Consider the following 22899-nt stretch of genomic DNA (forward strand, 5'->3'; position numbering starts at 1 on the left):
AAACTCAAGAAAATAGAGAATTTACAAAACGAACAGGAGATTCAAGAATTACACAGGTCACGATTGATCAGGATAGGATAAGTTTAGGAAATATTTGTATAGAAGGGTTTTAAAAGACGATAGGGAGGAAGCCAATCGTATAGACTCAGGCAGCTTATTCCACAGCCTAATGGCGGAAATCCAAAATGAATTGCCTAAGAAGGAAGAGCTGTGGGATGGAATTTCCAATAGACATCTATTAGAAGAGCGTAGCGTATAGTTAGAAGGACCTAAGAATTTGAAATTATTTTTGAGATAAGAAGGGGTTTTGGGATTGAAAAGAATTGAATATAGAAGCTGAAGAATATGAGCGTCACGTCTGAGTCGAATAGGTAGCCACCCCAGCTGCCTGCGGAACTTAGACACATGGTCATATTTCCTAAGACCAAATATGAAACGTATGCACAAGTTCTGCAGGCGTTCGAGCTTGTTGAGTAGCTCTTCATTCATATCAGAGGTGCAGGAGTCCGCATAGTCGAGAATAGGAAGCAGAAGAGATTGCGCTAACATAGTTTTAGTGCGGATAGGAAGGAAATTAGAAAGACGTCTCAGAGAATTAGACGCGGCGTATAGTTTACGGCTGATTACCTTTACGTGATGACCCCAGGATAGCGTTTGGTCGAAGAAGACCCCAAGGTTTTTTACATTTTTATTAAGAGCCAAAGCCACACCGTCAAGGTAAACGCCAGGGATCTGAGCCCATTTCACTCTTGAAATAAAGAAAGGGCTTCCTATGACAATTACCTGACTCTTGGAAGGATTAATTATAAGACCAAAGTCTTTACTCCAGTTAGCTATATTTTTAAGAGCATCATTCATCGTTTGTATCGCGAGAGGAAGCCGATCCAGTGTAGACTGAACGTAAACCTGGAGGTCATCAGCGTAAAGGTGATAATGAACCGAAAGACGTGCTGTCAGTGTGTTAATAAAGATAGAATTAGATTATGTTTCACACATTGTTTTTGAATATTATTAAACCCGTAGTTAAGTTTAATCCATTTCAAACAGATTAAATTGTAAATCTGTTTTAAATGTACCCTCATTTTTTATCGTAATTTATCACCTTCAGACTTCTTATATAAGGATTTCTTTTATAAATACCTACCACATTTATTTTTTTATTTTTTTATTAATAATTAAGTATTAATCACTTAAGATGTCATGTGGTAATGTAAAACAAAAAACTTTGCAATTAAAAAGAGTGGCGGAGAGTTTATTGCCAGTTCTTCTCTTCTCTTATTTGCCCTTTATTTGATAACTGGCAGTAATATAATATAAGATTTTTTTAGCATTTAGGAATTTTGATGTGTTCCTATAATAAAGTTAATAAGTGTACATTGTGTTTCCTAAATGAATAAATGAATTTGAATATGTACAAACTTTAAAAGAGGCATTGGTACACGAGTATTTTTGCCCAGTTGACGTCTTTGCAGGTGCTAATTCTAAACTAAAATAGTTATTATTTCGCCCCAATCGCGCTGGGACCATGATCTATGACTTACTCGCGGACGTTAAAACAATCTTTGCTTAAGCAGTTGAAACAAGACCTTATCGATATTAACTTTACCGACTTGTTTTCGCTTCAGCTTATCTACTAAATATTCACAATTACGGGAATTTCAACTTAATAATAACAACATAAGGTTCACATTGAAGACACACAACTGCCACAAATATTACAAATAGTTCTTAGATAACAAATATGCAAATATGGTTAATTTGAGTCAAGCAGGTGAACTATTTTTGGGTTAGTTGTAAACTTCTAACTACGAATACTACATAATATGTACATTTAGCTCACTTTTAGCAGTCGCTGTTATATACGATAAATCTAAATAACTTTTCTTCTAGTGAATCCAACTTAATTCCTAATATGTATTTACTGAATTAACACTTCCTGCCTATAAGCCATTTAAACGTTATATTAATTACATATTATATATATATATATATATATATATATATATATATATATATATATCTGTATAAAGAATCAGTTTTAATGTCTTAAGCGTTGTAATTAAATAGTAGATACTAGTACAGAGTTTCCCAACGTGAGGCTCAGGGCAATTTGATTGTTAAATATGAAAATTTATAAAAAATATTTTGAATTTAAAATATAGTTTTTCATTATGTTTGTAAAATTTACTTACTGTGTTTCGTTAACAAATTCCTAATAACTTCTTAAAACCTATGATTTTAGTTTCATAAATGAAAGAGTTTATTGAAGTCAATATTAAAAATATTTTATTTGAGGGGAATAAGGATTTGAGAAAGGCTTAAGTGGAGCATGGCACAACAAAGGTTGGTAATCACTGTACTAAATTGTTACGAGATGAATTCGAATTATTTATATAATTCGAGTATTTTACGGTGAAAATAATACCCTCAAAACGTACTAAGAACGTTAAAAATTGCCCTACTTCGTGGTAGCTAAGGACATCCTCAATTAAATATTAACCTCCTTTCAACATCCTAATTCCCTTTTAAACACAGATTTTCTCAGAACACAAATGCTTACGGTTTTAATAGTTAAATTAGGTAACAAATTGTCCAAGTGTAGTGTCATTTTATTACTCGTGCCATTAAATATCAATTTAATTAGAACAACTTTGTAGATTATTTAGTATTTATATATAAAATCATTATTTAAATAAAAAAATAACTGTGACCTAATATTATGTAACCTAAAATCTTATTCGACAATTAATCGCTGTGTGTTCCAGTACATACAATACATATTCAATAAACCTATTTAAAATCACAGATCACGATTAGCGAAACGAATTCTTCCACGCAAATCATATGAACGTACGGAAAGCGATAAAAAATTCTATAATTTCAAATTTTCATTTGACACCATACCATAATCCTCTACATTAAATATCCATAAAATCCATACTATTAAACCTCCTTAACACAAAAACTGGCCACTAACACAATTTTAACAAAACTACTCTTATGCAGAGCAATTTTTTAATTCTATTATCTGTGACTGCACGCTTGTCTAGCGCGCGCGGCGCGTGAATTGACACTGTTTAGAATGTGCTGGTGGGAGGCTAAACGTCGTGGGTTCAAATTGTATTGCAGGTTGCTCGTCAAATTGTATAATTATTACATTCATTACTTTTTTGCAGCTGCAATCCGGTTTTTAAATTATGAATATAATCTTTTTATCATGTAGATTTATAACAATATATATAAGCAGTATTTTCAGCTACATCTTCAAAACTAGATTTTTGATTTTAGCATGGTACTATGAGATGCTAAAGTTTAAAAGAAGAACAAAATATACAAGGATCTTCGTGTATGTATGTATTATTATAAGGTAATATTTTTTTAAAAATATCTTTATGGTCGGTAGTTCTTATGTGTCGTGATCAGCAGAGAGGCATCTGGATTGGATTATCTGTGTACACCGACTGTCTTGCTGATTTGTTTCTTATTACGATAAGCTATTTTTAAATCTTATACTTGATTGGACATTTGAAAATTTGGGATACAAAATATACTTAACATTTAACGATGTTGATACCACGATTGTTGCAAGTGAAATTCAGGACCTTTCTGTCTTGATCCACTATCATCAATTTGTGTTTCGCTTTATTCAGTGCGAGACTTACAGCGGTCTAGCCATTTATCTAACACTAGGGACAACTTTTACTCCGACAAGTTTTTAATTCTATTTAAAAACTGAAGTCTTTTATGTGGTTTTCATATTCAAACAGGCTAGCGTTTTGGCTAAGCGTATAATTAAATCATTCATTACGGGTAGGTACTCGTGACTATTTCGTCAATCCTTCTTCTGAGACATATATACATTCACACATTTACATTTGCTGTTATTTAACCGTCATTTGCAAAACCAATAGGCAACATACATAAACATTTACAATGTTTTTATCACGAGGTTATCTTTGTGTAATACCTTCCTCGGTCTATTTCTCATGCAGTTTTGCCTCTAGTCTCCTGTCTAGTGTTAAAACTAGTCAAATATTATACTACATATTTCACGAGTTTTGAACATAAATATTATTTTAAGAGATATATTTGACGAAGACAGTTAAATGACATTATGATAGATGTTTGATTCTTTAATCATCAACTTTACGCAAATACTTTTTTAATTGTCGTCCTTTAAGAAATAATTATTGTGTATTTATCACATCATTATCAATCATTAATAATTCTTCGTTTACATAATATAGCAAAATTACTTTAACAACTTAGATACATAGATAGATATTTATTTATAAAAGTCGCGGATAAAATTCGACTTCAGGTCATTCTAGAACCACTTCTTAAAGGCGTGTGTCTTAGAGTGTCCATGGGCGGCGTTATCACTCAACATCAGTTGAGTATCCAGCCCGTTTGCTCTTATTCTATATAAAAAAAATCATGATAATTACTAAAACATAAATTCTAAGTAACGTTTATAATAACAGTTTACAGATCTGCTGACAGCTTGCAATAATTGTTCATTATGTCAAGTAAGTGGCACAGATTATGACATCACACGTCAAATTAACACAGCTGAGCACACATTTGCTTTGCGCGGGAAGCATTTACTGGTTGAGGTCAGGGTTGTTGCATTATTTTTGGCCTTTATAAGTCACAGACCAAGATTAATGTTGTAATTTCTATACTATTAATGACTAAAGAGTATATAATCACTATGTTAATAACGGGGCTGTCATTTTATTCTTGACGACCTAAGCCATTTACCCTTTGACATTTAAAAAGGTTACACAGGAAAATGACTGTTATATTTCGTCGCTATTATACAATATGTAGGCAGTACTTAAGAAAAACTGTAATGCGCCCAGAACTAAAGGGCTCTTGATAAACAAAGCCATTGTGCCAGCTTCAACAAAGTAAATATACATAAAATCAACTGAATCCCTAGTATTCTAAGATGTTAAAAATTCTAAATACCCAACTTATACATTTTATATTAAAAAAAGCCATAATTTTTAATCACCGCATAAACTATTTGACAGAAAAAGTCAGACTTAGTTACGATGTAATTTGTATAATAATAATTAAATTACATTTATTCCGGGAAACATTCATCTTTACAAAAATTATAAACCTTTTTAAATCTGGACCACAGATTTTTGAATCTGTTTCATGATCATTTGTTAATCTAATAGGCAAAGTGATCAGCCTTCTATGCCTGACGCACCTTTTCGATTTTTTTTAGTCTAAGCCAAGCCGGTTTCCTCACGATGTTTTCCTTCACCGTTCAAGCGAATGTTAAATGCGCACAAAGAAAGAAAGTCCATTGGTGCACAGCCGGGGATCAAACCTACGACCACAGGGATGAGAGCCGCATGCTAAAACCGCAAGGCCAACACTGCAGTTTAGAAACTTTTACATTTTCAAACTAGCCTTAACGAAACTCCATAACTTCCAAAAGTAATATACCAAGATTTATGTAGGTATGTAATCCTGGGAACCTGTGGTACAAACAATCTAAAGAATAAGTCGTCAAAGACTAATTTCATTGTAGCTGTGGCAGCAATTTTAGAACTTATTCGTAATGCCTATACAAACACTTGTAACCGCGATTTGTTTATTTTTTTATTTTTATAGAACAGGGCAGGAGGCTGACACAATACCAAAAGGCTCGCGAGGGTGTTGCTAGCTTTTTAATTGCAAATATGTTATAATATTATCTACTTTCATATACAATGAAATTTAAATATATGTAACTAAAATAAACCTTAAATCTTGAAACAGCCTCCAATACTCATCTCTAGTATACTTGAGCGGCCTACTTCTGTGTTCCCATTTCCAACTTCAACTAATGATATTAATTTAATCTGTGAATTATGCATTCCGAGTTATTTTCACCAGACTTTCGTATTCGGTCAAAATATAATATTTGATGTATGAAATACTGCGCACCAAAGCGATTAATAGTTTTAATGTATCAAATCTATTGGTATAAAGAGTGAATTAATAAATCTGTTTATATCATTTGTTATATTTGATTGGATACACACACATGTAAATACACGTGTGTGTATACTATCATTAAATAATCATAATCATTATCAATGTCACATACGTAATTCGATTAATTTTTATACGATATATCTAATTATATGCGATTATGTAACCTTACATATAGATATTTTATTAATAAAGAAACACACAGTGAAACACAAAATACTGATAATAATAACAATAACGAAAATACCAAAAAATTATGAAAAAAGGTAATAAGATACATTTGAAGTGTGGTGTTGTAGTTGTAACTGGACCTGGCTCAGCATTAGCTGTGAAGCAGACGTGTTCCAAAGCGCTGGTCATTCTGCCAGATACCACAAGAGTTAGTTTGCGCCGCAGATCGAATTGTAAATAATACGTCAGTATTAAATATATAATTGATTTAAAAAAAGCTTAAAATTATGTTAATTTACATATTAAATGTCCTGTGATAATTATATTAATATGTACCATTAAAAAGCGACTCACCCGATCAGAAATGGCCTCCTCCATTTTGCCGCGTTTCAAACCAGGCGCGCGAACTACATTCGCCGGTGGCGCCATAACGGTTGACGGTAGAACTTGTGCCGCGCCTGGCGCGCTCACCGGTATGTAACCGGCCTCCATTGTCAACTTAACATCACTATCCCTCAATAGATGGCGCTGATATCAATAACATGAATAAATCAATTGTTAACACAAATATTTACGACACTAAATCACTATTCAATTCACTTTTTGGACGTAAATAATCACTAGCCATTTCAAGGAACTGTTTCAGTCTTGAGCAATGAACACTTGAGCATATTATGAACGGAATCACGTATTTTTCACTCACAAATAACACTATGGCCGGCTTCTATCACATAATTTCACTATTTTAAATCATTTACAGTTGTTTTGATTGAAATTTAGCACAAAAATGCGCTAACGCGACGGAGGCTAGGAGCACTCTGCATTTCCACTAGACGACTATCTGCCATCTCGCTCACTGTGGTACCTGTGAAAGAGAGAAACGATCATTATTGTAATTGACAAAACAAAGATATCAATTGGACGGGGTTCTGCCAATAATTATGATACGTTTCGCGATATCAAAGTATGAATTAATTTATCAATCAAAATCATCAGGTATTTTTCAAAAGGTAAAGCTAGAGATTAAAGCTTTACCTTTTGTGTAAAACATTTCCGTATTGCTATAGGTTGTACTTGTAAACTATATAAACATTAAAAAAACGTAAGAAAACTCACTGGATAAACCCATTTCATGTTTTTAATAAAATACCTTTACTCCATACTGATTCTCCATTTTAATATACTAAACAACTTTTTAACAAACAATTTATACCAATCGATACAACTTAGAGCCAGACGGACCCTGTGCGTCGGGGATTAAAAATTTACAGGACTTTCATAGATCTCGTTAACAAAGGATGAAAACATTGATCTTTTAGCTAAAAATTGTGTAATATACAACCTTGCCACTTGAACCGATGTTCGGAAAGCTGTTAAGCGTTTATTTATTCAAATGTTTTGCGAAATGAACCTTGTAAATTTTATAACATTTTGCGGACATGTTTAATTTATAGAACATTATCGTTTAAAAAAGAATAAAATCGCACACTATACTTAATCTGTTATCTTTTCGTGTATTTTTTTAAATCAATCAATCATATAGATTTTTGTTTCTTATCCAATCGTTTACTACGGCTTTAGATATTGAAGGCATAAGAGGTAACGCGCCCACGTAATGTTTAACAGAGTAGTTTATATGCGTTTTTTGGTGATATGTTGTTAGATTTTCTCTCGTCGAAAGCTAGGTTTTAAATTATTAATTTAAGTCGTGCATCAAAATGGCGTCTGCAATTCTGTATACTTATAAAAACAGATAAATAATGTAAGTTATGTTGAATGAGTCTTGTTTTGTTGGTCTGTTACATCGAAAAAGTTATAGCGCATTAACTTACGAATTTATCTAATTTTTTTTTAATGTTTAAATTTCTAAATATTGAATGTTTATAGTCATAAATAAAATGTATCCACGTTTAAACCGCAGCCAGGAGTTATAAAGAGAAAATTGAGTATAATAATTGCATTTTCCGCCCATCTATGGTCAGAGACTTTCATGTATAGTATGCGATTGGTATGCTCTTAGAGAAATATCAATGTGAAATCTTAATTATATTTCGCGGCTTCACTCTTTATCGATTCTTTACTTTCTGTCGCGTCTAATTTGAAAGCTATGAATATCAAAAAATGCAAATTCTAATAAAAAATTGGTAAAGAAACTTGTTATAACAACATCGTAGGGAATACTCATATTTGATCGATAAAACCGATTGTCGTAACAGCTGATGACGTTATTATTAAGAACCTAATACAATAGAGAATATAAGTACCTAATTCAGTTATATTAAACGTATCTTCGTAAACGATTTTAACTGTAAAATTCCATTGAATCCGTTTTAAGAACAGTGCTAAATATGTAATTTATTATTTTCGTAACAAGGTGACTTCAGGCCTAGTATGATCATCATATCGTTTATTCTGTATAAATCAACTAACAATTCACATTTTATTCTCTTATAAATACGGGAAAATCAATACAAATACGAAATATTTACTTTTTAGACTACTATATGAGGCATATGTCAGAAGGCAGTCTGTCCTTGAAAGGGGTTGCTAAAAAGATTATTTTTAATAATTTTTATTTTGCTTGTAAACATTCAAATAAAAAAGGCTTCATTACTATAGTGGATTTTGGATCCGGCATACAACCCGTCTCCATAGCTCTATGATTAGAAATGTAGTGAAAATAACATTATTTAGAAAAATATAATTCTTAAAAATATTTGAAAAGTAATACCTACTTTATAAATATACAAATTCTCGCCTACAGATAACGAAGGAATGGCTTCGCACCGGTGCGACCCTCTATATAATTATCCAAAGTTAGTGCTTGTTATATCAAGATGAAACGTAAACAATTGAAACCTTTCTCTAAAAAGAAAACAAAATGAAACCAGAGGGAAAAGCTCTGATATGATTTGGCTAAGTTCTGAAAATCTGTAAAGAATAAATTTTCTTGTTAATAGTTCGCTTTAATTATTACACATATTAATAATGTAAAAGCTTCAACGATCAAAGGCTTACTGGGGATGAGTAATAAAAAATAATATAAAATTACTATTACATAGAAAAAACCACAGGTATCGCTAATATATTATAAATTATGTGACCACATTCCTATGTAAATTCATGAGGTGTTTTCACGAATACATAATATAATTTGATTTTACATATCATATCTGTATGTACCATAACTACATTGGCAAGGTTATATGTCTTGTATGCTAATATGTAAATTATGGTTGACCCGTTCCGCGACTAGTCTGCTCCCACTGTTTTCGTTGCTATGGTTACTATTGCTTTACAAAACATCGTAACCATAGTAACAGACACGGTACAATATTTAGTCAACGTTTTATATTATGGCTATATTACATGAGTCGTAAAAAGCGGGAATATAAGTTTAAAATTAATTCTTTAAATGCCGTACCATAAAAACCTTGACTGTGTATGCATTTTTCATTTTTGTTTGGATTTTTTTAAATAACTTTTCTCTTAACTGAGACAACCTTATATACCTTTCAATCAAAGCGGTAGTAAATTCTACCCTAAATTACTATTCAGAATGTTTAGCATAACTGTCTAATAATACTACTTACAGCCTCTATTATTGGGGAGACACTGTTAGTATGTTCTATTTTATTCATATACATTTGGGATATATCAGATACTCTCACATAACTAAGTATTTTAAAACGTTTCATTTTCAGTCATTTAAACCGTGAGGTCAAGAATTTGAATATCCTGGATCTGGATAAAATTTATAAAAAACATGTAAAGCTTTTACAGAGGTCGAAATATATTTGTACCTGTATCGCCAAAGGGTACATTATAGTACATTTTTGTACATTTTTAATGTACATTTTTAAGCCATGTATGATTTTAATGAGAATAAATTTCTTAAAACCTAAGTCTACCCCAAAATGTTAGAGCCACCTACCCCAATATACCTACGAATGAATGAAACAAAAGATTATTCATTCAACAAATGGAATGTGACTTCATTCAATCTATTCTTGAATGAAGTGATCGTCATTCAAGCGAGACATGTGAAACTGACTAGGACTGCGGGCCACTAATACATAATATAATACAAGCCGTCACTTCTGACTATACTTACACACGTTATTGCTATTACGACGAAGATTAAACTAGACTGTTACGGCTCTTTAATCGAGTAAGAACTCCAACTGGATGTTTTAATCTAAATGTCGCAGCAAACTAGCTTCGTTCTTCGTTCGAATCGTTCAATGAACAGCCTAGCCTTTTTACTAAACGACGCCGTTTAATAAGGGGCCTCAAAGATATTCAGCCGATTTTATAATAGTAAGTTTACTTGTAAACGACCCAAAGCAAAACCGGCCAGAACCTGTTGGCATTTGGGTGATTATCACAAGAAAAATTACTGCTGTATTTGTTTGACACAATAGAATTGCCGTTCCTTGTCGTTTATTTGTTTGGTTTGCTTTAATTATAAATTAAAGCAAACCAAACAAATATAGACTATAAACTTAAACTACTAAAAATGTTATTTACTTAAAAAATACAAGCAACTGAAATTCATCTCTCATTCTTCGCCTTGTTCTGAGAAGAACGGGCAAGAAACTCAGCAAGTTTTACCCACCCTCTACATTAAAATTTTTCTAAGGAAAATGTCATAAACCACATTGTCATCACAAGTTAAAAAAATCTGTTCTGTGATTTACCACATTCACCATGTTATACATATACACAACACTTCATAGATAACAAAACAAATTATAACAATAGAACTATTTCTACTCGTTTTTGTCTTCTAGGTAGTCATTAACCTTAACACTGCTGCTGCAGTTCGCGAGCTTCAATCAGATAGAAAGGCAAAACATAAGTGAAATACGTGAAAGCTGAAGCGGGACAGTACGTGAACTCCACTCACACAGACCTGCCTACAGGATCTGAAATACTTTTCAGGCACGTACAATCTGAGCGTATCTTAACGTAATTTTTGCCGCGGAGCATCACTATGTGGAACCAGCTGCCTACTGAATTATTTCGGAACCAATTCCACTAAGCGTCCTTTAAAAATAGAGCGTGCCAAATCTTGAGAGGTCGGCAATGCACTTTTTTTCATGTTGCAGGAGGCAGACGAGCAAGAGGCTCACCTGATGTTAAGTGACACCGCCGCCCATGGACACTCGCACTGCCAGAAGGCTCGCAAGCGCGCTGCGGGCCTTTTAAGAATCGGTAGGTTTTTTTCTTGGGAGCCTTCTGGCAATGTGAGTGTCCATGGGCGGCGGTATTACTTATCATCAGTTAAGCCTCCTGCGCATTATCCTCCTATTACATAAAAAAAAAATATACAATCTACATATATATATATAAGATTACGCAAGTTAAGGCCTGAACTCATTCTGTAAAATTCGATTTTTAAAATGGATGATACCAAGTTCCTGTAATACATAAAATGCACAACAAATTTTTATTTTCTAACAAAGGTTTTGTGACCTTTATATTTTGCACGTTTTTATCAATTCAGCGAACATACATATTAGGTCACTAATGTGTCATAACACGTTTTATTATACCTAAGGATAAAAGCTTTTATATTTGAAGAATACGAAATAACTTTTATTTTGATACGAATTCTGTGAATTCTTCCCTATATGTATTCTAAAAAGTATTCCACAATAAATTGTCAATCTAAATTCTAAAGCAACTTTGACAAGACAAATATTGAGAGACAATCCCGAGGTCAAGTAGTGTTTAAAAAATCCATAAAAAAAATAAATTAATAAAAGGTGTAAAATATAATTTTCTTTCAGCCCTTAAAAACTTTAAAAAAATAACTACTCAATACTAATTTATTAATAAATAAAATATTTAAGTACTTATTCACCTTTAATTTAATAGGTTTAAGGCTACTGTAATATCTATCCATAATGCAAAAAATATTCGATTTTCTAAACAATTAAAACATCCATAGGTAACAAGTGAAAGCACAGATATCAATAAATACAATCTTATCTGTAGAAAGTAATTGCAAAAGCTATTATAGGTAGATCCGGTCCACCTTCACTTTTGCTAATACGTAATATTCGCCTACACCGAAAAAACACAAGACCCACAGATTAAAATCCATATTTAAATTACCAAGGCTCTATTTGCAATACATTTTTCTCGAATTGGCAACTTCCAAAATGCAGGAAGGAAGGAGAGAAAAACAAGCGAGGACGCTACAACAATAATTGCTGCTTTAAAACACTGACAAAATACAAGTCTCTTCCGATAAATACGTCATACTGTTAATAGAAAAAGTAGCTGTATTGAATTAACTAATATTGGTAAACATTGTCAAACAGTTAAAACATCATCCAGCTATCGACGGAAATGTCCGCCGTTACGCTCCAATTAATTTATCTGTTCTTATTATAGAACTGCATTTGTAAACATGTACTGTAATGATATTAAATATACAATATTTCCTTAAAAATAGTACTTAATATAATCGTGACACGAAAGAGTAAGTATTAATTTGTTTCTAGTTGTAGCAAGACATGTTATGGTAGTGACTCGCTTTATGTGTGGATCAAAGAAAAGAATGATATTTTCTCGGAAATTATATTTTTTTCAAATACATAATAGTGCTATGCTTATGACTTACCATGTTGGCGAGATCTTGGTTTGTCTAAAGAAAATCTAATACATATATTTAAGAAAATTATGATTTAAATTAACAAGTCTGCTAACTTATATAAATAAAAATTTACGGTTTGGTATGCATACTGTAATAGGGTTAAGGTATGTTTGATCGTGTCTGCATTACTCAGGTATTATTTCCCAAACTTTTCTTACTTTTCAAGAAATTTTTCACTGTTTAATTTCGCTACAATTTACTACTGACCTAGTTAAAATCCATGCCAATGACAGCAATTAAAACTGTTCTCTATAATCGACAGAATGATCGAAATTCGACATCGATTTAATGCTCTTTCGTTCCGCGATCGAATCATTTAATATTACATTGATTTAGAGAAAAGTATAACACAAAAATGTGGAATCATTATAGATAAAGTAAATACGCCTAGGAGACATTCTGATTATTATGATTGCATTTATTTATTAAGATTATCTGCAAATACTAAAATCCCAAATTACATAACTGATAAAAGAGCTCTGGTATTTGTTTTACTTGTACTTGTTTGAAAGCGTTCATTGACTTAACTATAACAATAACAAATTATCTATGATTTTCCATAAGCCACAGATGGAATACTCATATAAAAGAGATCGCATTAAAAATTCATTGCTTCCGCCACATCCTGCCTTTGTCTTACCTCCATTGTTACCTGAATATGTGGATCGAATGTTCAATACATAACTGGAGGAGTGGCAACACTAGAATGTTATTACTAAACCAGCAATCTCGGCGTCTTCTACAAGTCTGTACCTTATTTCTTATTCCCATTCTGTACAGTCTAAAATTATGTCGCAGGTGATGCATAAAATATAAGTATGATACTTTTGGCAAAATAAGTTTGTTGAGATTAATTCTTTTTTAACAAAAACAAACATCTTTACATTATCTGTGTACATGCACCCGAAGATCTTTTCATATTCAGCTACCATCAATACTAAACCAGACAAATAAAATAAAAAAAATTCAAGTCATTTAGCCTAGAGAAGGCACCGTTATCATAACTAGCACACACGTTACGTTGAGGGATAATACAAAAGCACTTAAGAATAACAACTTTGGTAGTTTTATATGTTAGTACCTATAATAAACATTTTATTATCTATTGTACAGAATCCCTGAGATTCACATAAACAATTCTCGCAACGCTGCGGCTAAATTAATATTTAACGTTCTTCCGAGAACAAATTACTTTCCGATAGAACTTAGTGAAACTGCTCAGCACGCGAACCATAAACGTACATGGTATAGATAGTGGTTATTCGATTTGCATAAAATGTCTTCATTTCGTAATACATAGACAATATCGAAAACTTATTGACATCGGAAAAATTTTCAATTGAATCAAACAATAAAATACACCATTCTGTAAAACATATAACTATATTTATTACATTTATTATTTACACACGAAAGACATTTATTAAATTTTTAATCGAAAGTATTTTATTCATCGGACAAACTGCGCAGCCTATGGCTTTAACTTGGCCTGAAAACTGCGTTTCTATGATATTTTTTGTGCGTAATTGTTATAAACTCCCACAGCACAGTTAGCGGGTAACTGGTTCGATGCCCGCTATGAATCATTGAGGTCGCGATGACTCTGCCAAGAACTTTAAACTAAGAAGAAATTAAATTCGTAAGTAATTATTCATAATTGATGACGTCGATAATACTGATATAAAAATTATTCCATATCTTTCGCTAGTTAAAATATATTAAAAATCAGCATGTAGTTCTAGTTATCTAATACGATTAATCAATATCAAAACACGCAAAATTCTTTAATGTGTCCTTCGATGGAATACATGAGGCTTCTCGTAAATTTCACGTATCATAATCCGATTATCATTTTATCGTATTGCGTAAGTGATCTGTGACAAAATAGCTACTTACAAAAACAGATTAAAGTACTTATCTCTGTATATATGTAACAGTTCAATTTGAGTTTTATTCGGTTTGAGCGCGAAAGTGGCGCTTAAATAGTTTAACAATTCTTTTAAAAAATCCTGTAATGTTCTGCTTTTCAATATTTTAAAAGTTTAAACTTAGAAGTGACTTATTTTAAATAAATATAAGCAATTAGCTCTTTAATAGACATATGAAAATATGATTTTCAAAGTACTCTGGTAGATGTGAACACTGGCTAACTAAATATGGCTTTGACTGATAAAAATCCAATATTCAAGATAACATTTACAAGAACTGATAACACTTTCCGTACTTGCATATTAAATAGAGATTTCCATTATTTTTACCAACTTGGTATCAACCAAATTTGGTTAAACTTCATAATGCAGTGAGGGATAGGATAGATTTAATTTTTTGCACCAATTTGCTAGAAAATTATAGTGCAGCTAAACTTAAACTTTTTTTTTGAACTGAGAAGAATTGAAATTGCATTTTGCCAGAAAAGAATACTGTTCCTTTTTTTTCTTAATTTTCTTTACTATTATATCTATTTCAAAACATTTTATTACTCTCTGAAATACAGCTATTACTTAATTATAACTAAATAATTTCATAAATTTACCATCTTAATTATACTTTCTTGTTAATGTACCAGTAACTATAATGCCACCAAATGCATTTAGAATTAAATAAACAAAGACTAATTGAGGATTTCATTACCAAGGTTGTTTCAAATTTTAATTAGCAAATATGAACGCTTCCAACAATTAGTGTCTATTAATTTTAAAAATATTTCTTACAAAAAAATAAATAATGTACTTTGTTTTTTGTGAATTCATATATGGACCAGGTATAGAAGTGGATCTTTTCTTTAATACAAACATGAAATCTGAAAATTTATTTTAAAAAACTTATAATATGTCATTTAAATTTATAACATAATTGATATAATTTTACAAGTGCTTAAAATGATGGATAAAAATACAGTGAAATTTTTTAAATGTGTTATAGATACAGCAAAAACATAATATGATACAATTAACAGGTTTATTAAACTAAGTTAAATACTGTGACTATGTTATAAGAATGAACTACCTTCACAATCATAAACATATTATATACAATTTCAAATAATTATTGTTCACAATAAATAAAATATTTCTAATTTTAAATCAATTGTCTTTAATTATATTATGCTTTGAAAAATGAAGCAATGAGGAACTAATTCAAGGAAAAAGTTATCACTATTAGGGGGCTCAAAAAATAATTATAGGCACAATTATTAATTTCATTTTGCCACACAACATCAACTAAAAGTATGTGAGCTTGTTTTTAATTATTTTTAATATTCTAAAATTACAGATTGTTGCTAAAGGGTGGACAATTTGTGGACATAAAAGATAAATACATTTTTAACTATAAGAAGGCTGTTAATTTCAACTTTCACATGTAACACTCATGAGAAGGTACTAACTATCATACTGTACATTTACATCAATCAATTGCTCTGCTGTATCATTAAAAATGACCTTTTAAATCACTTTCACTATGGTTGGCTACTACGGCTGATTTACAACTTAAAAAAATAGTAACAATAAGTAGTTAAGGAAAATAGTACTTACCAAATAGTCACCGAATTCGTTTTTTAAAAACACAATTGAAGTTTGAACACAGTCAGTCCGAAAAATTCGTTATGGGCAGAGAGACAAATATTTCTTTAAAAATGCTCAAACTAACACAAATATGCTCAGTACAGTCTACACTATAAAATTACACCTTACAAAATTACACCCAATTCTCACGAGTTTTATGCAATTTCCTCCTCAATAAATACAGCAGCCCGATGCACAGTCTGATCTTATTTTTTAATAAATTACAAATCCACTTAGGGGCAGTACGCGCCACAGATGAGCTACCGTCACAACTCACAGGCTATTATCGACTATCGAGCATAGATGAAGTTCGCAATCACTACCTCTTAGTTCCTACTTGTAGTAAAATCTTTGTGAAAAAACTACCTTAAATCAACTTGTAAGTCATTTTGACGTAAACAAATGATTATATTCACTTGTTTAGTTTACCCTACAAGACTCACAGGTTTGTTCATTTTCTGCCAAAAAATATATTTTTATCGAGTGTGCTCAATTTGAAAGCGCTCTACTAGTACTTCATACAGCCTTAGTATGCTTGAAGTTCTCATATTGAAAGAAGTCCAATTCCGCAGTCATATTAGTCAGGAAGTACGAGCCAAACAGGCTACCAAAAGCTGGGTGTTTTGGATAGCGCTATGCAATATTTCACTGAGGTAGAACGTAAACAGCTCTACAAAGCTCAAGATATGTGAGCAGTATTCCTCCTCATGAGGTCGTAAGCTCATGTGGAATACTGCTCACATCTCTGGGCCCGTGTTCCCAAATACCAGCTTCTTCCTTTCAACCAAATTCTTATATTTTGCTGAGATAAGATCAATTTCACGTGTTCTGCTAATTCTATGGGACTGAATAGTGAATAGCATAAACATTTCTTCTTCGCTTGGTGGTGCATATCGTTGTTTAGTTGGCTGTATTTAGTTACAGTGACTGTGGCGGATATAAGTTTCTATAGAGATCATGAAAGTTCTCATGCCAACACCAAAATTAGAATATATTTTTATTTTTGTAAGAATTTTTTTTTCGATATTTAATTTTTAATAATATTGATAGGTTATTAGATATCTGTGTTAAAAATCATTAATAGACTGATATAGACATAGTTCGTGTCGAAGAATTTAGTACCCCTAGGGCTAGATGTAGGTTCTACATAAATGGCGATGAATTAAATATATGACTTAAGGTTATAAGTCAGGTCTTTATACTATGATGATAATATATCCCTAATAGGAAAGGCCTTCATACTATGATATTTGCACGGATTTGACCACTGACAAAACAACTGATTTGACACCACGTGTAACGTGTTGGATTTACCCGTGGATTTACGACACCAATTGATAACGATTTAACAGTACTTAAATTTGAAATTGAAATTTACGAAAGACATAATTGAACCTAATATATAATTAAACATTCTACGAAAGACTACGCGGTATGGTCGAAATACTATAGCCTGCGCCATGGGCGCAAAAAAAATGAAATATATGACATTTGAGCTATCATTAATTAATTATGCATTCTTACTAATAAGTAATGACTAAAATGTTTATAAATATTATCGGCTCAGGATTAAGTTAAATATTATACACACATTTATTATTACTCATAAGTTGTTGGAGCTTTAGTTGAGAACGTTTTGACTTTTATAAATCCGCAGTAATGGATGAGACCAATGACAAGAATTCTCACCCTGAGAATATAGAATTTAAAAAGCCGGTCCTAATAGGGCGTATTGGTAAAGTACCTAAGAAAGTAAAATATGAAGCTGAAAAATTATCACAGCAAGTAGATAATTCTATCGAAGAAATTTCTTTAAAAGCTAGCGAATCGGTAAAAAGTGCATTGCCGCCAGCCGTTCTGTTAAAAGAATTGTCAACGCCAATTCCTTACAAGGAGCCTAAATGGTCTGGGATTTGCCCTGATGGTAAGTCTATATAAACATAGCCACAATACACAAAATTTAGGTCTACTCTGCATACCTAAATGGTGTCTTAATAGAAGACACTCACGCTATTATAATAATTAGACCATTAATCTACAGATCCATGTTTTAGGAACAGAATATGCATTGGAAGTGTTGAAATCAGGTATGATTGTGGAGAAAGTAGAATTAACAAATAAACCTTACTATGTGTTTGGGAGACTTGCAAACTGTGATGTTGTGCTCGCACATCCTACCATATCCAGGTAGTCACTTGCTTCATACCAATATTATAATGAATTTAATCCTGAATCTTAGTAATAAAAGTAAGTCATCAATTTCACAGGCATCATTCAATCCTTCAATATAAAGCAATTGCTGATGAAAATGAACAGGCATCTGGATGGTACTTATATGACCTGGGCAGTACACATGGTACATTCCTAAATAGAGAGAAATTGAAACATAAACATTACACTAGGGTGCGTGTCGGACATCAGATCAAATTTGGAAGTAGTACTAGGACCTATATTTTATTGGTTAGTTTAGCTACTTTAATTTTCTCCTTATTATTTATTTGTTGCTTTTACATAAGCTTTTTTTTTAAATTCAGGCATACTACAGTTCTCATTTGTTTCATCTTTCCACTGGTCGAAAGGATTTAAGTTCTATTAGTTTCTTTGTAATATTTACTATACATATACATGTGTTCATACTCATATAACTCCTTGATGTTGTGTCTTATTTACCACAGGACTTGATAAGCAGTACCCTGAAACTTATTTTATATATTTACTTAAGTTAACACATTTTTATATATTTCATCAATATATATTTCAACAGGCAGCCTTATCACTTAAAGCAATCTTTTAGGCCAATCAATATTTGCCAGCTATATACCAAACCTAATTTTGTGAGCTAATATTTGATTCCTGACCTACCTGCAGTACGTGTGCATAGTTTATTGTTAATATTATTGTTTCATAGGGACCAGACTATGATTGCGAAGGTGAATCAGAATTAACAGTGACAGAAATCAAACGTAGAGCAGAACAGATGAAGATAGAAAGAGACAGAATGATACAAGAAGCAAAGGAGCAACGAGAGAGAGAACGATTGGAAGAAGAAAAGAGAAAAGAAGAACAGGGAATCGATTGGGGAATGGGTATGTTGTTAGTAATATGTGTATTTCTTTAATTAAGACATTTTACTCAATATTACAATGTTTTTCAAATAGGTGAAGATGCAGATGAAGCATCAGATTTAGCAGACAACCCATATGCAGTGACAACCAATGAAGAATTATATTTAGATGACCCAAAGAAAACACTTCGAGGTTATTTTGAGAGAGAAGGTCATGAGTTAAATTATGATTGTGAAGAAAGAGGGGTTGGTCAGTTTATTTGCAGGTTTGTAAGGAAATATTACTTTTTTTCTAAAGAACTCTATGTATCAAGTGTTTTTAGCAGATATAGGTCACAAGATGAGAGATGGTTACTGAAAGACTTTTAATTGTCCAGTTTAGGAAAAAATTCAAAAGTATTTATATTCATCATCATTTAAATTTTTAGTATTTCAATAGCACAAAGTAAATAAGATATGTTAAATTCGATTTAACATATTATGTATTTAAGAGCAGTGCTTATAACTGGTGATCATTTTTAAAAGTTTGATGTGATCATTTTATTAAAATCAGATTAAGCAAACAAATGGTATTTAAAGTTTAACTCTGATTTATTACTAGATCTTAACATAATTTCAGAGTAGAACTTCCAATAGATGATCCACATGGTAGACCAGTGAAGGCTGAAGTTATACACCGTGGCAAAAAGAAAGAAGCAGTGGTCGCTTGTGCCTTGGAAGCCTGCAGGATACTTGATAGGGCTGGACTATTAAGACAAGCTAAGCATGGTAAATATTAATATTTACATGCAAGTAACATTAAGAAAATTTTCTTGAAACAATGTATATAGTAAAAAAACAAACTTTAATTATTTGTAATTGCTAAGCAATACATTGTATAAATCTGCATTTAACTTTCTTATAAGTGTTTTTGCAATGGGGTGGTCTTATCATTATCTACGATGCAGGCCAGTGTGTGATTAACTAGTTAAAAAAACCTTAACAAGCATTTGCTATAGTTATTTAAATGTCCATATTGATTTAAGAAATAATTGTCAAAATCTAATCTTACAGAATCACGTCGAAGAAAACAACGAGACTGGAGTGCAGATGATTATTATGATTCAGATGAAGATACATTCTTAGACAGAACAGGCAGTGTAGAGAAAAAGAGACAGCAGCGTATGCGTAAACATGGAGTTGTACCCAGTGAGAATGACACAGCACTAACATATGATCAGTTGGTAAGCATATATTAAGCAGCTAACAACAGTATAAATCTTTTTGCTTTTTACCTATCTAATCAATGATTATTCAGTTCTGTAAAGCTTTAAAATATTTTTATCAAGCTGCATGTTTTGAATAATAATATATTATGTTTCTTATTTTAAATATATAATTATTTTTATTATACAGTAGATTCAAAGACACAATTCATACAAATTTTAATTATAATATAACTAAGTGATATAATTTATATATATAGCAGAAACTAATATTTGTTATTTTTTCCAGCTGAAACAAATATCAGAAATTGAGATGTCATTAGAAAATGAATCAAAATCGCTTGAGAGACTTCGATCAAACAACAAACAGGCAACCAGTGATGATTCAGATGCATTGGATGAGTTCATGAAGACACTTCCTCAAAGTATGGCACACAAGGCTGATATTTCTGCTGCAAAGGTGAGTAATTTGGCAAGGCAAGATGATAGATTACATGTTTTTATTTTTATTTACAGTAGTGTTAAAAAATCAATGTTTAATAAGTTAAACAAAGAACATTTAAAACCATAAATGTTTTATCTTCTATGGGCTTCTATTATACATATTTATAAGTACATATACCTTGTTCACCTTACAGATGAACATACAAAAACTAAAATCAGAATTAGCAAAAACACAACGACTCGCAGATTTAGCTCGTCCTGCCCATATGCCTCCCATTATTAAGAAAGCTGAGAATACAACATTGGCAAAGCAGGCAAACACTGTGATTTACGGAAAGAGGTAATAATTAAATTGTTTTATTTTCATAATTCTATAAATATTACAACTATATAAATAAAAGTTGAAATTCCATGAATTTAGAATGTGATTAGATCTTAAACATTTTTTAACAGTAATTAAAACTTACAGGATAAAGCTCAAGGAAGATCTCAGTAAGAAACTTAAAGTAAAACCAGAAAAAGTGCAGGTTGATCAAGATTTTGTGGAAGAAATGGACTCTGATGAAGAAGAGAAAACAGAAAACAAAGATTCTGGTGTGCTTATCAAAATTGATGACCAAGAAGTTTCTAATGAAAGTAATAACCTTAAAGATTCTAAAGAATCTCAGCCCATTCAAACACAAAGTATAGAAAGTACACTTGATAAAAAAAGAGTATTTGGCCCAATGCGCCCCCCAGAAAACTATATTGTACCAGAAAGTTATTTTGATCAAGAATGTGATAGAGATTTACCAGAGATTGAGGAAAAAAATGTGTAAATATATTATTTTACATTTAAAATTAAGTTTTATTTATTTAATAAGGTTTATAATATACAGTAGATAAGAATTACATATTCATCTGTTTTGATAAAAAAAATTAAGACCCTAAGGACCTATCTTAGGGTCGTGGTAGGAAGATTACACACAATGATACCATAAGTTTGTAGATTTTACAGCTTGGACAAAAAGCTTGCTGTTTCATTGATGCATATACATTTATTTATTTTAATATTACAGGGAATATTTGATAACTAATTATTTTAACACTGTACCTTAGTTTTTTTTTAACTTTAGTTATTTTATAAGGATGTTATTGTTAGAGATGGAATGAAAGGACATTTCTTAAATTATATTTATTAACGTTTAATCTTACGAGTAAATATTTACAGCGAGATTTCATAGGTTATGTTCATCTTGTTGACACTGTTGCTTCTTTCCTGGCCGCGTCTTGTAAAAGTTGGGTATCTACCTCATCTGCTGGGAGCTGCACATATCGAACTACAGATCCTCGGATAAAGCAATTCTTGACTGATAACATATGAGGATACTTATCGGGATCAATCACACTAATATCCGACAATTTTATGTTAAGATACTGGTCTACAGAATGCAATGTCCCGCAGATACTTAGATCATTCTTCAATTCTACAACTACATCTTTTCCTACAAGAGACTTGAAAAAAGAGTAAAACAACATTTTGTATTAAGTCAACGTTAAATGTTAATAATAAAAGCAGAAAAAATAAAGCCGCTGGGGTTCTGCGTTCTGCGTACAAAACTACAAATATACAATTGTTTTGACGTTTTGAGGCACAGACCATACATACTAATGTTATAACCATAGATAACATTGCTTGACATTTTTTATATGAAATGTTTGTCTATAGATTGCCTAATTTAGCAACTTTACGGATAAGCATAACAATTTAAGTTTTTAGAATCTACACGTTAAAATTTTATAACAAAT

The 22899-nt window shown here is 31.6% G+C and overlaps 3 protein-coding genes across 7 annotated transcripts in view; 1 reads left to right on the top strand and 2 right to left on the bottom strand.

Moving 5' to 3' along the window:
* The window catches only part of LOC111000719 (mitogen-activated protein kinase-binding protein 1), a 61825-nt gene extending 45150 nt beyond the window's left edge, over positions 1 to 16675 (bottom strand). For all 4 annotated transcript variants that reach the window (XM_022270274.2, XM_022270273.2, XM_022270272.2 and 1 more), the window contains exons 1-2: positions 16369 to 16675; positions 6523 to 7033 (exon numbers count right to left, since the gene is read on the bottom strand). In XM_022270274.2, coding sequence (XP_022125966.2) covers positions 6523 to 6660 — 138 coding nt within the window. In that variant the 5' untranslated portion in view covers positions 6661 to 7033; positions 16369 to 16675. The remainder of the gene's footprint in view (positions 1 to 6522; positions 7034 to 16368) is intronic.
* Positions 16676 to 17925: 1250 nt separating this feature from the next.
* Positions 17926 to 21968, top strand: LOC111000717 (kanadaptin). Of its 2 annotated transcripts, none has more exons than XM_022270266.2 (10): positions 17926 to 18322; positions 18453 to 18585; positions 18666 to 18858; positions 19307 to 19484; positions 19557 to 19728; positions 20082 to 20230; positions 20516 to 20685; positions 20957 to 21127; positions 21306 to 21451; positions 21581 to 21968. In XM_022270266.2, the coding sequence occupies exons 1-10, from the start codon at positions 18058 to 18060 to the stop codon at positions 21927 to 21929; spliced, it is 1926 nt and encodes a 641-aa protein (XP_022125958.2). In that variant the 5' UTR covers positions 17926 to 18057; the 3' UTR covers positions 21930 to 21968. The 2 variants fall into 2 exon arrangements, with proteins under 2 accessions (XP_022125958.2, XP_022125959.2); XM_022270267.2 differs by having other exon boundaries at positions 18459 to 18585.
* Positions 21969 to 22274: 306 nt separating this feature from the next.
* On the bottom strand, positions 22275 to 22732 carry LOC111000712 (U6 snRNA-associated Sm-like protein LSm2). Its single transcript, XM_022270260.2, has one exon. The coding sequence runs from the start codon at positions 22627 to 22629 to the stop codon at positions 22342 to 22344; it is 288 nt and encodes a 95-aa protein (XP_022125952.1). The 5' UTR covers positions 22630 to 22732; the 3' UTR covers positions 22275 to 22341.
* Positions 22733 to 22899: the final 167 nt, after the last annotated feature.

This window comes from Pieris rapae, chromosome 15 (genome assembly GCF_905147795.1).
Source record: "Pieris rapae chromosome 15, ilPieRapa1.1, whole genome shotgun sequence".
Classification (NCBI taxonomy): domain Eukaryota; kingdom Metazoa; phylum Arthropoda; class Insecta; order Lepidoptera; family Pieridae; genus Pieris; species Pieris rapae.